Source organism: Toxorhynchites rutilus, chromosome 1 (assembly GCF_029784135.1).
Source record: "Toxorhynchites rutilus septentrionalis strain SRP chromosome 1, ASM2978413v1, whole genome shotgun sequence".
Classification (NCBI taxonomy): Eukaryota; Metazoa; Arthropoda; class Insecta; order Diptera; family Culicidae; genus Toxorhynchites; species Toxorhynchites rutilus.
In genome coordinates, this window is record NC_073744.1 from 117309149 (window position 1) to 117326128 (window position 16980).

The 16980-nt window shown below is 38.8% G+C and overlaps 1 protein-coding gene across 1 annotated transcript; it reads right to left on the bottom strand.

The window, feature by feature from the left end:
- Positions 1-819: 819 nt before the first annotated feature.
- Positions 820-4108, bottom strand: LOC129771972 (protein Notchless). The gene is made up of 4 exons (XM_055776151.1): positions 3664-4108; positions 2800-3598; positions 2261-2738; positions 820-2203 (listed from the first exon to the last, which is right to left on the bottom strand). The coding sequence occupies exons 1-4, from the start codon at positions 3814-3816 to the stop codon at positions 2191-2193; spliced, it is 1443 nt and encodes a 480-aa protein (XP_055632126.1). The 5' UTR covers positions 3817-4108; the 3' UTR covers positions 820-2190.
- Positions 4109-16980: the final 12872 nt, after the last annotated feature.

Below are 16980 nucleotides of genomic sequence, written 5' to 3' on the forward strand. Positions count from 1 at the left end.
CTCTTCTCTCCTAATCCCATTTCGTTTCTGCCGCTGGACCAAACGAAACCATATTTTTTATAAAAGCAGAATAGCATGTTCACGAATGTCGGTATTGAGATCGGGGATTGGAGGGAGTATTTTTTGTGCTAGGTATTTCCGAGGAGGAATCGATTCCTCCTTTGAGCGCTAAATTACTTACCGGCTAAACGAAAAGTTATGACAATCACTTATTCGAAAGATGAAATGTCTAACGGTGGATTTAGACTAGTGATGGAACGGATAGTAGTTTGGCCGAATACCGGATATCCGGCAAGCTTCGAGGCCGGATAGCCGAATATTCGGCTCTTTATTTGCGAATACGAAACTGGGAGAAACTGCATGTGTGCATGAAGCTAATGAAAGATTACATGTTAGAGAGTAACAAATACCTCTTTACATAACAATAATGAACTATGATTAAATTTGCCGTATAGAATGAATATCCCTTAATAGAGTATCAAGTTTTCTGCAGGGAATATTGAATACATTTTTTCTGTGAAGAATTTTTCATTAAAATGATGAAATTGTCAATATTACTTCAATTTCAATTATTTCAAAATATAATTTTAACACTATTCGAGTTAGAGTGAGTTCAAATAAGCAAAGAACACGAATCAATTATTTTCATTCAAGATTTAAAAACTTGGAACTGTCTTCAGGTATGATAATCTGAGAGAGGGTACACTTACTTCGACACGAATCAAATTAAATGAAGCAAAAGCGACGAAACTGAATACGCGGTGTAATATTTGCGGGTGTTCGGATTATTAAACGGAAACGTTAGCTCTCCCGGCGTGCACCTAGCACGCATCACGCACAAACATGTCTTTTAAATACTAGTTTACATTCATTCACTTAAACTCTACACAAATATTTCTTATTGCTATTACTGGGCGGAGCATCTCGCCAGAAGAGAAAAATGGAAAGAGATAGACTGAGGACGGACAAAATGGTAAAAGATGTTGTGGGTTTTAGCCTTCTGTTTTGCTTGAGCAAGCGTGTCTTAAGTGGGTCGCAAACATAACATCGGACACTTGCGCTGTTTGGCTAAGCGTACACATGTTGCTACAAGTGTCGTGTTTATTTATGGTACTTGAATGTTATTCCGTCGGTCGTAAAGCGTATAGCGGGTGACTAATATTTTATGACTTGTGGTTTAACAAGGGTTTGGGAAATTGGATAATTGAATTTCACTAAGTGTGGAATGAAATGAAACATGCGTGTTAAAACGAAATTGACTGTTATGCGAATACCTTTCGAATGGATCGCAATCACGTTTCTTCATTTGGTAGGCATTAAACCTTTCAATACGGAAGTGTGCTCCGTCAAAGTGTTACCGCTGTACGGAGCACTTTGCCGAAAAGTATGCACATCGCGCTGGTATGATCGATGTGCAGTATGACTTTCATGTCGCTCGTACACACAGGTCGTCGCGCGGATGTCGTAACCTCTAAACAATTGCCTTCCCAATTGGCAAGGTTTGCTAGAGTTAATCTTTCAGCTCTTTGCAGTAATGTTTACAAAGAAAGACTGTCCTCTGAAACTGGCCGGTTAAAAAATTTATAATAAACGTGTCAATGAATTAATGTTATGAGTTAATATTAACTTATATATAAAAAAAAAAAATATTTATCTTATGTTAATAAGAAATTATTGATTTTTTCCTAATATCCGGTATCCGGCCAATATTTACATGATTGTTACTTATTGATTGCTAAGCCAACGGTAGCTCTACGTCCGCGTCTAGTTTTCTTTTCTGTATTATAGTGACTTTCAACACTTTTGGTTGGTTCGTCACTCGGACTACGGCTCTACTTCCATTCTGAAGGAAGGATGGAGTAGGAGTGAGAGTTGAACTCGTGATCTTTAACGTGAGTTAATGATGTTAATTACTACGCCAGATTGCCTCCAGATTCGATCCGTCGATCGAGCCATCGAATGATTACTTTCTTGAACGATTTTCTAATACATGAAAGTATATCAATCGAACATTATGAGTTATGGTCAGACATTGGTCGAGAATAAAGTAAGTCTAGCAAGCGTCATTTTGTAATATAAGGAAATTGATTAAAATATTTGAAAAAATATATAACTCAATATGTTTGATAGTATGTTTTTATTCTAAAATACAACTGAATTGATTGTTCACTTAAATTGATTTGGATACATTTAGTACGACCATCTGAAATTAGAAAAATGACTTGTATTATTTAATCCCAGTAGAACATCGGATACTCACAGTTTTAGCACTTTATCCTTTCCACCGGAACCAACTCTTGAACCATCTGGAGCCCAATCGACTCCGAAAACTTCATCCGCATGTCCCGGCAGCTCTTGTGCTAGTTTTTTCTCCTTAACACTCCACACTTTCAGCGTAGAATCCTTGCTACCACTGACTATTAGTCGTGAATCTGCTGACCATGCGACTGTATAAACAGCTTGGACGTGTCCACGGAATGCACAAATAAATGCTCCATCGCTAGCACGCCATAATCGTACGGATTTGTCAAATGAAGCTGAGGCCACATATTTTACATCAGGAGAATATTTAACGTCGTTTACAACATTCTGATGACCCGTCATTCGGGTGATGAATTGTTTTTGATTTGATTTCCACAGATAGAGCGTAAAATCGTCCGAACAGGATACAAATGATTCAATGGCATCAGGGCAAACTTTTTCATAGCGCTCGAGTGCCGAGTGCTGAAGCTCGTTCACTGGGGTGAGAAAATAATATGAGCCATATTGGTGACAGCCAGTAAATTGTTTCATACTTACTATCTGAAACGGAGTAAATTTTAGATTTTTCCATAACAGGATGGAAAGGTCCAGTACGCAACACGTAGTCGGTGTTGAGGGCCAAATTATTCACCCAATGAGCATGTCCGGTGAATGTTTTACATAAAACACCGTCTTCAGCTCGCCACATTTTTATGGTTCGATCTCTGGATGAAGTGTACAACAAACCTGCGCCACCCCAACGAACCGCAGTTACTGGAGCGGTATGTCCGGCAATAACCTTTATGCACGTGCCCAAAACCACATCCCAGATTCTAACATCATGATCATTTCCCGCGCTAGCTAAAAATCGACATTCTGGATTTTTGTGATACGGCTCCCAACTAAGACAGCTTATCCATTTTTTATGGCCAACCAGCGGTCGTCCTAGTAACTTTCCACTGTTGGGACACCAAACCCGAATTTCACCTGTTTTATCCGCCGATGCTACTTTCAATGAATCCGGTGACCATGCTACACACAATACCCAGTTTTTATGACCAGTGCAGGTAAACTGAGGAGTTTCCGTTGTTAAATCCCACAAGCGGAGAGTTGTATCGCCGGAACCACTGGCCAAATGCAAACTGTTTGGGCTAAATGCTAGAGAAACAACAGCTTCAGCATGACCTGGCATAGAGCTTGTACATCGAGTGACCGGCCGAACTCGGAAGACCGCCTGCGGTTGATATAAAATATCCAGCACATTCTCGATATCCAACTGTTTAGCGCCGATCGATTGCTGCACTGTATCACGAACTTCTTCGTCACTTATGAAGAATAAATAAGGTTTTTGTTCTTCCTGCAATAGAAACCATACTTATTATCAATCAATTACTAAAATTTATAAAAATAATTGTATCATACATTTTTAAGCAGAGCGTTCAAAATGAGTTCCAGTTGTTCCTTGGTGACATTGATCGGGAGATCTAGAGGCGGACCTGCTTCTTCACCAACATCTGACACAAATCGTGCTTGGATTGAATGAGTCTGCGGGGCAGTTTCTTCATCTACTTCCATTCTGCTGTATGTAATATAGAGTTTCCTTTCTTTTGGCGAATCTCCGTAACAGGAGCTTATGAATTCACATGTAAGCACTTCAATGATACATTCAAAACATTCGCTTTTGTATACGTCTAGTGAACACGTGCGTTTTCGGTAAATGGCAGAGGTGTAGCAGTTTTTCAGTCATGTTAGTATGTGAATGTATCAGACAGGTGTATGACACGATTATCGCTATCCCACTCTACCTACTGTCACTGCCTATCTCACTATCCCTCTGCCAGGGGATAGTAACTTCCTGAGAGAGAGGAGCCAGCTCGCGTTTGTTGTGATCGCCCTTATGTCAGCGCGAACCAGTCACGGTGAACCAAGGGGAAGTATTGGAATATGTAGAAAATTTTAACATGATATTTCTTCGCAAAACATTTTATAAGAAAACTAGCTAACCCGGCAAACTTCGTCCCGCCCATTTACTTGATTAATTCTCGAGTAATGCAGAAATTTGTGTTTTATTTGTATGGCAGCCACCCCAAGAAGAGGGGGGAGGGGTATCTAACCACCATAGAAACATTCATTGCACCCTAAAGTTTCCATATGCCTAATTTGGTTTAATTTGCTTGATTAATTCTCGGGTGTGTGTTACTTATTGATCCAAAAATTTGTTTCCAAAGCTCAAAAATTGCTTTGAAAGCAAGCTATTGAAATCACAAAAATCTGTATATAAGCAGGTAGCAGCTCCGAAATCCTGATGAATGGAGTCACCACCAAGAGCATGTTTGTGCAAATGAAGGGCACTGGAGCATCGTGTTCGTTCAAGCATGGCCAAAAAGGAGTCCACCGAAGAGAAGAATAGTATCGCTAAGAAGGCGACCAAGAAAGCGTCAGCATCGAGCTGGTGTGGCTGCCCGGAAGCAAAAGTCAAACAAATCCTCGAACATCGCTGCATACAAGCCGAAGCCATAGAAATCAGAAGCAGCTTCGTTAAAAACTACCGTCGCCACACATAACGCACAACACGAGAGTGTTTTCAGCAAATCAAATCCAGTTCTTTTCAGAAAGAGTATATCAAATACTGCGCTCAAATACATTCTTTTCGTAATTTCTTCGATCAAGTGCGATCAACGTAAAATTACATCTTTCGAGGAACTTATAAGGGGTACAATGAATCTTGAGAAAAACAAACGGGAAGTGGGTATTGTGAGGAAGGGCAGAGTGCTTATTAAGAATGCAGACACAGCATCATTTTGAGTCAACCTATTCTTATTTCCATCAAACACAAACAAAATTCCCTCAAAATGCACCTGGGAGAAATCAATGTTGACTCTTTTCATTGGGAGATTAGCGCTTATTTTGTATATTCCACATACGCTGCATATTCAAATTGTATCGGAGAATATACAATTATGGCTCACATTGCAAAAATCGATTCAATTTTTGATCGGAATGAACGATCGGAAAAAGTCACAAATGAGCGCAAAACACCCATTAATTCACACAAGAACTCCACCGGTAAGCAAATCATAAAAATCAGTTTACTTCTTATTTCGGATATTTTTTAGAAATCATCGAAATAGTTCTTTTAGACAACTATATCGGAATTATCAAAAGTAAAATGACCTGGTACATATTTTATTATTTCCTGATCATGTAAGTGCTCAAATTTTTATCCCCATATATTCCTGTTAGGCGTAGTCCTAAGTCAAAAATAAAATCGCGGATAAAAACGCACAAATGATCTCACAAACAAAAGTTCACGTCAAGTTTCAACACATTTCTTATAAATGAATGACAACAACTTGCTTGATTGAAATTGTCCGATTTGAATTTTCTTGATGAGAATTCGTAAAAAGAATAAGAAGAAAACAAACTATCTGTCATTCAGCTGGCTCCTCTCTCTCAGGTAACTTCAAGCAAAAAAGTGGGACCAATAGGGCGCTTGCAGCGTGCATATGTATTAGTGATCTGTTGGGCAGGCAAAAGTGATCGCTCCATAGGAATTATATGGAGCGACAAGATTGAGCTTTGTTTAAATAATTATTTTAGCGAAATAGTTATAAAGATTACGCGCTAATCTATATGAATAACATGCGAATATATGTTTCTTCACATAAAAATATTTACTTTTAGCGTCAAAGCCATACACACGGGGAAAAATAGAAATTTCTGTTTTGGCCATGATTCATATCAATGGAAGCAGATTGATTATTCAAAAATTTTCACAGAAATAGTGCAAACTGCACATTGCGATTGTATAGCCGGATTAGGTGAAGTGTGCTCCCATTTAGGTTTTAAGCTTTTTGCTGGTCTCGTGAAAGAATAAACTATAATGAATATTCGTGTGCAGATATCCTTAATCGGCGGCTAGTTCCGCCAAAAAAGCAGTTGATTATGTTGAAATTAAGGACATTTTCAGCCTGAAATATCAACCAACTCTCAGATATGATTTCCGAGTACCCGAATGCTCTGCGGAGAAGCTAAATACGTTTATAAGAAAATTTATCGGAAACGGAAAAAATCCATCGATTGACCAATTCATGGAAATACAAGGAAGCATTCAAACGTGAGCTCGAGACTCTGTGACTTTGATCTAGGTGCGAAAATGTTGATAATCCTTTTTCTGCCAATTTTTCGATTCCAATCTAATGGGAGAGTCGCTCAATGAACATCGCGAAATAGGTGCTAGTAAACTAAATAATATGCGTTACACAAAAACTCTTGTTCATAAAATAGCTTGCCTAACTGTTTCACAAAGTTCATGTTAGCTCTATGCACTATTAGAATGACCGTAACTCTATTTAAATCATCTACAAGAACGCCGATTGATAAAAATCCGCTTCTGCTGCATAGACACTACGAATGTAAACAAGCGAATGTGTGCCCAACACATGCTCTGCATGTATGTGTAGCAAGAGCCCTATTCGAGATTGCTTTTATGTAAACAGTGAACTTTTTCTACACTCTAAAACTTGCACCGACTTGCACTGACAACTGAATGATATTGTCAATTTGTGCGAGATGCCTCAAAACAGCTGGGAATAAATATTGTTTATATACAGTAAGTTACATCTAATACGACGTTTAGATAATTAGACAAACCTGTAATGTGACACGTTTAATTGGACATTTTTATTACTTATTGGACATTTTTGTAAACATTGAGTTCGGGGCCCAAATTATGGCACCACATTAAAGTTGCCACCAGACGTCCACTCACATCGCCATATTCAGGCCAAAATCGCTTCCAAAGCGACACTGAGTTGTGCTTCGGCATGTAGTATTAAATTTAAATTACTGTATTATATTGTCACTTATGTTCGCATCATAAGCAACGAACACACATTTATTTTCCACTTGCAACAGTATTCCCGATGATTGGATGGATGAATATACGACTTATACATGTATCTAGTACGACTATTGTCATGCGTATATAATGATGATGATGACCTACCTCATACCCCTACAAAGGTTTGAACTGGCCGATTTATCTAATAGATAATATTTATATTTAACCAAATTAAGATATCAGTATTATAAAACAAAACAGCGAACTGACTCTGTTGCAGGCATGAATTTCTATTAATCGAACATCATAAATAGGCAAAAACTTTAAAAGAAAAACAATGGTCCTATCCTTATCGACATTATCATAATGATAATCCCAACTTCAGACCCAAAGTTTTTTTTAAGGCATGTCAAGAAAATTTCCAACCCGGGAAGATCCTTGACAGATTGGGAATCGAACCCAATATCTAAAAGTGTCTACTTAGAACATGATAGAGATCTGCCACATTCACAAATACTCGATATAACCATCTTATGATAAGATAGTTTACGACAATTCTGAATGGGCTACCTACCTGGGACCTGTTTACAAAACAGATTTTACGTGTGAAATACACATTTTCTTGAACTCTGCCATTGTTGCCGCACGTTTAATTTCTCTGGGCATCGAATTGAAGAAATTTATACCTTTATATAACAACGAGTTCTGCGACCTACTAAACATAAAGTTGGGTGTTCTTGCATCATTCGCGTTTCTTGTATTGTATCTATGAACATCACTTCCTCTTTCAATTCGATCACACAAATATCGAGGCAGCATATCGTTCAAAATTTTGAAGATGAACACCATTGTCATGTAATAAATTCTCTGCTTCACAGATAGCCACTGTAGCGCGTCCAACATCAAACTGGAGGAAGTGTATCTACTACATCTTAAAATCAAACGCATTACTTTATTTTGTAAACGCTGCAATCTCGTTAATTGTGTATTATTTGCAAGGAAGAGGATCGACGAGCAAAAATCTATGTGCGGTGAAATCAATGATTTATACAATTTAATTTTACTGTTTATTGTCAACTCTTTCTTCAAACGACACAAAACGCCGTACTTATTGGCAATCTTTTTGATGACATTATTGATGTGAGACTTGAAAGTTAACGTGTCATCAATAATAACTCCTAAGTATTTGATTTCTTTCACGCGTTCTAATGTCTCACCATCTATTTCAAAATTTACGTCAATACTGGAGTTTGCTGCAGAAATGAGCATGTATTTTGTTTTGCCAACATTTAACTTTAATTGTTTAAATTTAAGCCACTGAGCCAGAGAATGCAAATCTTCGTCTATGTGTTCCGCGGTTTCTTTTATATCCTTAGCTGCGATGAACAGGACAGTATCATCCGCGAACAAATTAATGTCACAGTATCGTAAAACTCGTCGCAGATCATTTATGTATAAAATAAACAAAATGGGCCCTAAAACACTTCCCTGTGGCACCCCGAGTGAGTTGCCAATGGGATCGGAAACAGAATCGTTGAAACGAGTCTTTTGAGTTCTATCGCACAAATAGCTTTCAAACCATTTGTACGCCATCCCTACAATTCCAATGTGCTTCAGTGTTTGTAACAATAAGGGCCTAGAAATTGTTTCAAAAGCGCGTTTAAGATCCAGAAATACCGCAAATATAGTCTCTTTCGCCTCGATATTCTCTTTCCATTTTGCTAATACCAGATTCAGCGCGGTTTCACAAGAGTGTCCCTCTCGATATCCCGACTGTTCTGGTATTAGCAAACTGTTTTTTTTAATATAAATCGTTTATTTTTACAGGCTCAGTTACATTAGTTTACAGGAGCCGAATTCTTAAATATATGTTTTAAAACTATACATAAATAATTTTCCTAACACTATGGTTAGTAAGGTGGAAAACCGATTACTCGCGGTTTACTCGAGTTTAGAGGGTGACATCTTTCAGGAAAGGGATGGGATATAAGGGAACTGTTACAATGTTGATGATCACACTCGATTCTTAAATCTATTCGTATATCTATTGTATATTTACATTTCAACTTATTTTACTGTTTATACCAAGGGGGCCAATTGCTCGCAATGGATGAAAAGGAGGGTATAAGGAGATAGGTACAATCACACACGAAGATCGATAGCTTTAAGGAAAACATATATTTGGGTCATGTAATCAAGGTCTAACCGAGCCAACACATCTCTCACCGGCACATTGGGCTGTCTTCCTCGGGCCCGAAGGGAGTTTTCTAAATTCGATTTGGCGACAAGATACACCTCGCACGACCAAACAACATGCTCGATGTCGTGATAACCTTGACCACAGACGCAGAGATTGTTGCTGGCAAGATTGAAACGAAAGAGAAGCGCATCTAACGAACAGTGATTGGACATGAGTCGGGAGAAGGTGCGAATAAAGTCCCGACTCAAGTCCAGACTTTTGAACCACGGTTTGAGGCTAACCTTAGGGATAATCGAGTGAAACCACCGGCCCAATTCATCTTCGTTCCATTTGCGTTGCCAGTTAGCGATGGTATTTTTACGGACTAAAGAAAAAAATTCATTGAAGGCGATTTGACGCTGGTAAATGTCGCCTTCAATCGCACCTACCTTTGCTAATGAGTCAGCCCTCTCATTACCCGGAATTGAGCAATGTGAAGGGACCCAGACAAAGGTAATGACATAACAGCGTCTGGATAAAGCACTCAAAATTTCTCGTATTCTCTCAAGGAAGTACGGCGAGTGCTTTTCCGGCCTCACTGAACGGATAGCTTCGACAGAGCTAAGACTATCCGTTACAATGTAATAGTGTTCAACAGGTCGTGAGGCGACGCTGTCCAGCGCACAGTATATCGCTGCCAATTCAGCAATATACACTGAGCAAGGATTCTGAAGACTGTGGGAGGTGCTAAAAATTTCGTTGAACACTCCAAATCCTGTGGACTCATTCATAGAGGACCCATCAGTAAAGTACATATTATCACAATTGATACCCCCATACTTTGAATCGAAGATCGTTGGAGCGATCCTCGATCGTTGGTAATCTGAATATCCATGGATATCTTGGTTCATGGACAGATCAAAATGCACAGAGGAATTGATGTAGTCAGGAAAACAAACACGATTGGGAATATACGAAGAAGGATCAACCTGCATGGAGACGAATTCATGATATGAGCTCATGAATCCAGAATGAAAATTTAGCTCGATCAGCTGCTCAAAATTTCCGATCACCAATGTGTTCATAACCTTACACCGGATCAGGAACCGAAGAGATAATAAATTGAAGCGATCTTTTAGTGGGAGTACGCCTGCCAAAACCTCGAGGCTCATGGTATGCGTTGAGGGCATACATCCCAACGCAATACGGAGACAAAGATACTGAATTCGCTCGAGTTTAATTAAGTGTGTTTTGGCAGCTGATTGAAAACAGAAACTGCCATACTCCATCACTGAGAGAATAGTTGTTCGATACAACATTATAAGATCTTCGGGATGGGCTCCCCACCAGGTGCCGGTAATTGTACGGAGAAAGTTTATTCTTTGTTGACATTTTTTACTCAGATACCTAATATGGGCCCCCCAAGTACATTTGGAGTCGAACCAGACCCCAAGATACTTGAATGACATAGCATGAGTGATCGGTTTACCCAAAAGTTGAAGCTTTGGTTTTGCTGGCTTATGCTTCCTAGAAAAAATCACCATCTCTGTTTTCTCCGTGGAGAATTCGATCCCTAGCCCAATGGCCCAGGTTGAAAAATTGTTCAACGTATCTTGTAAGGGTTCTTGCAGGTCGGATTCGTTTGATCCTACGACCAGAGCTGCATTTTTTCATCAATGTCACTGACAACTGACGAGGCACGTTAGTCACTTCCTACTGACAAAATTATCGATCAAATTGTGACTGACAGAGTACGATGCAGCAATTTGCCTGTTACTGAGTTTTGTCAATACGCTTTGACCGATCAAGCAGGCGGTAAAATTGTCCATAATGAATTGATGATTGTCGCAGATTGCATTTTATTTTCATCGAGCAAAACTTCGGTTTTAATTCCGGTTGTTGTTTCTTGTATTTACTGAAGTAAATACTATGTCGAACACGCGAGAACGTGTGAGCGATTGCGCAACTGAATATATAATTGACCAAAGCTTGAACAATCTCCACACGCTGAAATAATGACGAAATTTCTCTTTTCGTTGAAATTTCTGCCCGATATCAAAATTCACGCATTTGTAAGTCCGTTTAGACTCATTTATATCATTTGTTCTCCTCGAAGTTTTAGCATTTTATATAAGAATGGTATTCAGGTAGCAACGTGAACAAATGCATCCTGGTAAACGTGTAAACTTTCATTAGGTGACATGGTCTTGTCTTGACGATCATAGTGCACTGACTTGCAACATGCTTTGATGGTCAAAACACTCTGACAAACTGTCTAGCATCAAAGAGTGAGGAAATTGTTTTGTCGGTTTATATTTTGTTGCACGTCGTTTGGTGGTAATGTTGCAATGGTCGTCATAGTAGCCCAAATTTATGCAGTGACTGTGACAAATTGCAGCTCTGCCTACGACAGACACCACTCCATCATCTGCAAGTTGTCTTAGGCTGCAATTTTGTGTAAGGCAATTGTCAATGTCGCTTACGTAGAAGTTGTACATAAGGGGGCTTAAACATGAGCCCTGGGGGAGGCCCATGTAAGAGACCCGACTTACTGCCGAATCTCCGTGAGAAAAGTTCAAATGTTTCTCACAAAGCAAGTTATATAACATATTATTCAATAGAGGCGGCAGACCCCGAGAGTGTAATTTGTCTGACAAAACCTCTATTGAAACAGAATCAAAGGCCCCCTTTATGTCCAAGAATACTGAAGCCATTTGTTTTTTTTCGGCATAAGCCATTTGAATTTCTGAAGAAAGCAACGCAAGACAATCATTCGTCCCCTTGCCCCTGCGGAACCCATATTGTGTATCTGAGAGTAGGCCATTCGTTTCAACCCATCGATCAAGGCGAAACAAGATCATTTTCTCCAACAATTTCCGTATACAAGACAGCATTGCTATTGGGCGGTACGAATTGAAGTCGGACGCGGGTTTTCCGGGTTTTTGAATAGCTGTAACTCGTACTTGTCTCCAATCATCCGGAACAACATTATGCTCCAGAAACTTATTGAATAAATTCAACAAGCGATGTTTGGCCACATCGGGGAGGTTTTTCAACAAGTTGAACTTAATTCTATCCGATCCTGGAGCCGAATTGTTACTTGAAAGGAGAGCAAGAGAGAATTCTACCATCGAAAACTCGGAATCAAGATCGCACCTATCTTGTGGTATATCTCGAACAATTCTTTGCACGGGAGCGAAATCGGGACAAACCTTTCGCGCAAAATTAAAAATCCATCGATGTGAATGTTCCTCGCTTTCATTCGATGAAGAGCGATTTCTCATGTTTCGAGCCACTTTCCATAATTTTTTCATTGACGTTTCTCGTGATAAACCTCCCACGAAATTTCGCCAATAAGCACGTTTTTTACCTTTGATCAAGTTTTTAAATTGATTTTCAAGGTCTAAATACGTTTGATAATTGTCAATGGTTCCTCGTTTCCGAAAAGCTTTGAATGCATTCGATTTTTCTACATAAAGCTTTGAAAATTGGCTATCCCACCATGGATTGGGAGGCCTTCGGTAAATGGTGGAACCTGGGATGGGTTTCGTTTGAGCGCGAACCGCGCTGTCATATATCAAACGAGAAAGGAAGTTATACTCCTCCAATGGAGGTAAACCATCTCTGGAATTGATGGCTAGAGTAATCGCGTCCGCATATTTTTTCCAGTCAATGTGTCTTGTGAGGTCATATGCCATGTTTATAGATTCAGAAGAATTCGACCCAATGGTGATGGAAATTTTGATTGGCAAGTGATCACTACCGTTGGGATCCTGTATTACATTCCACTTGCAATCTAACGATAGTGAATTCGAGCAAAGCGAGAGGTCAAGAGCGCTTGGGTTAGCAGGAGGTTTAGGCACACGTGTTGTTTCCCCAGTGTTCAAAACGGTCATATTGAAGCTGTTACAAAGGTCATATATCAACAATGAACGATTGTCATCGTACGGTTCCCCCCAGGCAGTTCCATGAGAGTTGAAGTCTCCCAAGATCAATCGTGGCTCAGGAAGGAGTGAGCACATGTCAATAAGTTGCTTGCGGCTAACTGTAACTCTCGGAGGCCAATACAAGCTGACAATACAGAGGTCTTTGCCTCTGATGTTTGCATGACAAGCAACAGCTTCGATCCCTCCAATAGGTGGAAGGTCAATTCTAAAAAATGAGTGGCACTTATTATTAGCAAACTGTTATTATCTATAAAATGCATCAGCTGACCTTTCACAACAAGTTCTAACAGTTTCTCTAATATGTGCAGCATGTTAATAGGGCGGTACTCTTCGGCTTTATCCGTCCCATTAACTTTGGGGATTGGAATCACAAGGGATTCCTTCCAAACCTTTGGCACGTGCCCAGTTCGTAAAGAGTCATTTATCAGGTCCAGCAGATCGTGTCCAATGTTGTGAAAGCAATCTTGAATCACTTTCGCGTTGACATTATCGGTACCAGCCGATTTTTGCAATGAAAAACAGATACCTTTCAATTCAACAAAAGTGATAGGTGAAAAACAATCTAGTCTGCTATTGATAGTAATCGGCTGTATTATTTCGTCAGGTTCTCTGACCAATGCAATACTTTGGTTGATCAGCAGAACACTATTAACGAAATAACTGTTAAATTTCTCTGCAATAATTTGGTCTGACTGTTCTTCTGACCCTCCGAAAACTATGGAACGCGGTATACTATTTTTCGAATTTAATAATGTTTTTAATATTCTCCATAGTCCTTTACTATTATTTTGATGTTCATCGATTTTCCTCTGTATATATTCACATCTAGTCTTTTTCAAGGCCCGTGAATATATGTTCCGCGCTAAGGTGTACATGTTCCAATGGTTTTCTGAATTAGTTCTCAAAAACTTTTTGTACTTTTTGTCTCTTTTGCGTTTGAGGCGCATCAGATCCAAAGAGTACCAGCTGTTCGAATTGCTCAAATCAATATGTTTTTCAACTACTAATTTATTCGTACACTCTCTCAAAATATTAGTTAGAATAGCTGCTTTATCATTCAGATGTCCAGTCATTGCCACAAAATCCAGGCTTGCCGACACAAGCTGAGACATGGATTCTTTAGAATATCGTTTCCAACATTTGATCTTTACTTTATTTCCATCACTGTCATGCTGTCCATTCTCAATGTAAACAAAAATTGTCTCATGGTCAGTTATTTTAAATTTGGCCTCGGTCGAAGAATGAACAGTAGCAAAATTTGAAAAGACGTGATCAATCAGAGTTCTACTATGTTTAGAAATTCTAGTAGCTTCGAGAACCGTTTGTTTCAAGTTGACATAATGCGATAATTGTTTCAATTGATTCGAATTTCGTACATTGAGCCAGTCAATATTAAAATCACCAGCAATTACATTTAATTTACTGCAATCAACGATATTTTCCCACCAGTTCTCCAAAATTTCAATAAATCGCTGGTCACTGGAACTAGGGGAATGGTATACAATTCCATAATTTCCTATCTGCATGCCCCTTTCAACTGAAATAGCCAAGAACCAATTATTTTCAACAGCTTCGTTTAACCAAATGTTGAAATTAACTGATTCTTTTGCATAAATTGCAACACCTCCTGTGTGTTTAGAGTGCGACAAACAAAAAACAACTTTGTAACCCGGTATGTTGTACTGGTCAAATGATTCTTCATTAACTATGTGAGTTTCAGAAAGAAAAACCATCTGAGGACGCACGTTTTCTACAAGTAATCGCATTTCTGCGTAATTTGTACAAAGCCCAGCTATATTCAAATAGATTATTGCCAACTTACTTTCACATGTAGTTTTCCGAAATTGCTATTTAGTTTGAAAAATGTTGCTTTTTTGCTTCTCCAGCAATCTCCGATACACAGGACACTGTGTACTATAAGTTGGATGATTTTCATCCAAATTCATTTTTTGTTCCTTTTTAACTTTCAAGCAATTTATACATTTCCATTCTGTTGATGAACACTCAGATGTTTTATGTTTTCCATTACATCTTGAACATGTTTGTTCTTTTTTGCAGTCGGTGCTCTTATGTCCAAATTCTCCACATTTGAAACATCGCAAAACATTAAAGGCTTCAATCACATTACATTTATCCCACCCAACACTTACTTTACCAGCAGTCATCAGGTGGCCATAAGTGTCATGATCAACTTCAATAATCGTGTTATATTTATTATATTTCAAGCGTGGATTTTCATACTTCGCAACAACTTTAACATCAGTGATAGAAATGTTATCATTCTGACTTTTTAAATAATCGATAAAAACCTCAGAGGAATATTGATCGCTCATCCCAATAATTTTCAATTTTGGTTTGATCGGTTTTGGTATAAACGTATTAAACCTCTCTCCAAGATTGCCTTCAATTCTTTGTTTTACATTTTCTACATTATCCCCTTCCGCACATTCAACAATAATCGAGCCATCTTTCCCGTTCTTGAAATTGGCTATTTTGTGTATTTTGGTATCTAATTTAGTTTTTAAAATTTTTCTTGTTTCTTCACTCTTTTTATTAGACTCAACTGGTTTCACCACAATCACCGGACGAGCCTTACGAGCAACGACATTCGCATAACTTACAATGTTCTTGCTATTATTATTCAGCATCACCTTTTCTTTCAAATTACCTTTTTGCATCAAATCATTATTGTTATTCATCAACATAATTTTTTTACTCGGTGTGTCCAAATTGGCACTAATTGTGCTTGGACTAACATGTCGCTTCCTGTTCATAATAGCTGTGTCCCTATCTACATAATTTTTTTTCAGAGAATAAACTTTTTATATTTTCAAACTTTTTGGCAACACTGGTTTCCAAGCTTGCAAGCTTCTCTTTGAAAAGCTCGTCGAAAGATTTAACAAGCTTATCCCTTTCCTTCTCAATCGCAATGTTTATTTGCTCGATGATGTTTTCTTGAATGCTAGTGAGAGAAAGCGAGACCTTTTCCATCTCTCTTTGCAATCCTACAACATCTAAACCATCATCTCGCACGCCACATTTCTGGTTCGACAAACATTCGTCACATACAAACTGAATATTCGCATTATCTGCAATCAGTTTCGCTGTTGCCTTTGTAAGTGAAGTACAGCGCCGATGGAATCGAACACCGCACTTACCTACACAAGCGACAGGATCATCGCTAATCATTATTTTGCCGTCACACGCCTTACACTCGCTTATCTCGAGTAGGCCCCGTGCGGCAGCAATGGCTAAAGCGGATGAAAAAAAAACAATACAACAATACACAAAACACAACACAAGCAGCTACGGTTGCTATCCTGAGCGATAGCGAGCCGTAGAGCCGTGACGCAAAATCACACAAATATACACAGAATAATTATCAACATGCAAGCAACTTGTACTTATCTGATAATTATTCAAATTCGCCGTCTGTTGCACAATTTTTCAGCAATTTCAGCCGTGAATTCCACACACAAAAAACACTTTAAATTCAGCACTATAGGCATACAAACTACCATATTCGCCGAAAGAAAAAGCTATGATTTACTACAGAGTACCAAAAAAACGAATAGCGGCCCAGCAAACATTAAATCGCATAACAAGCGTATATATAACATCATATGCCCTAAAATTTGGTTGGCATATAATGCGCCTAACTGGCATATGCATGCAAAAGTGGAGGCCATATACATACATGGCAAATGCTTACCGAATTTGTTTGGATGAATATGCAACTTTGACCGGCTATAATAGCGAATATGTTGAAA

Coding starts and splice junctions, on each gene's coding strand:
- LOC129771972 (XM_055776151.1), bottom strand. CDS start 3,816: ATGGAAGTAGATGAAGAAACTGCCCCGCAGACTCATTCAATCCAAGCA. Junction 3,599..3,663: donor TGAACGCTCTGCTTAAAAAT/GTATGATACAAT, acceptor TTTCTATTGCAG/GAAGAACAAAAACCTTATTT. Junction 2,739..2,799: donor AATTTACTCCGTTTCAGATA/GTAAGTATGAAA, acceptor TTCTCACCCCAG/TGAACGAGCTTCAGCACTCG.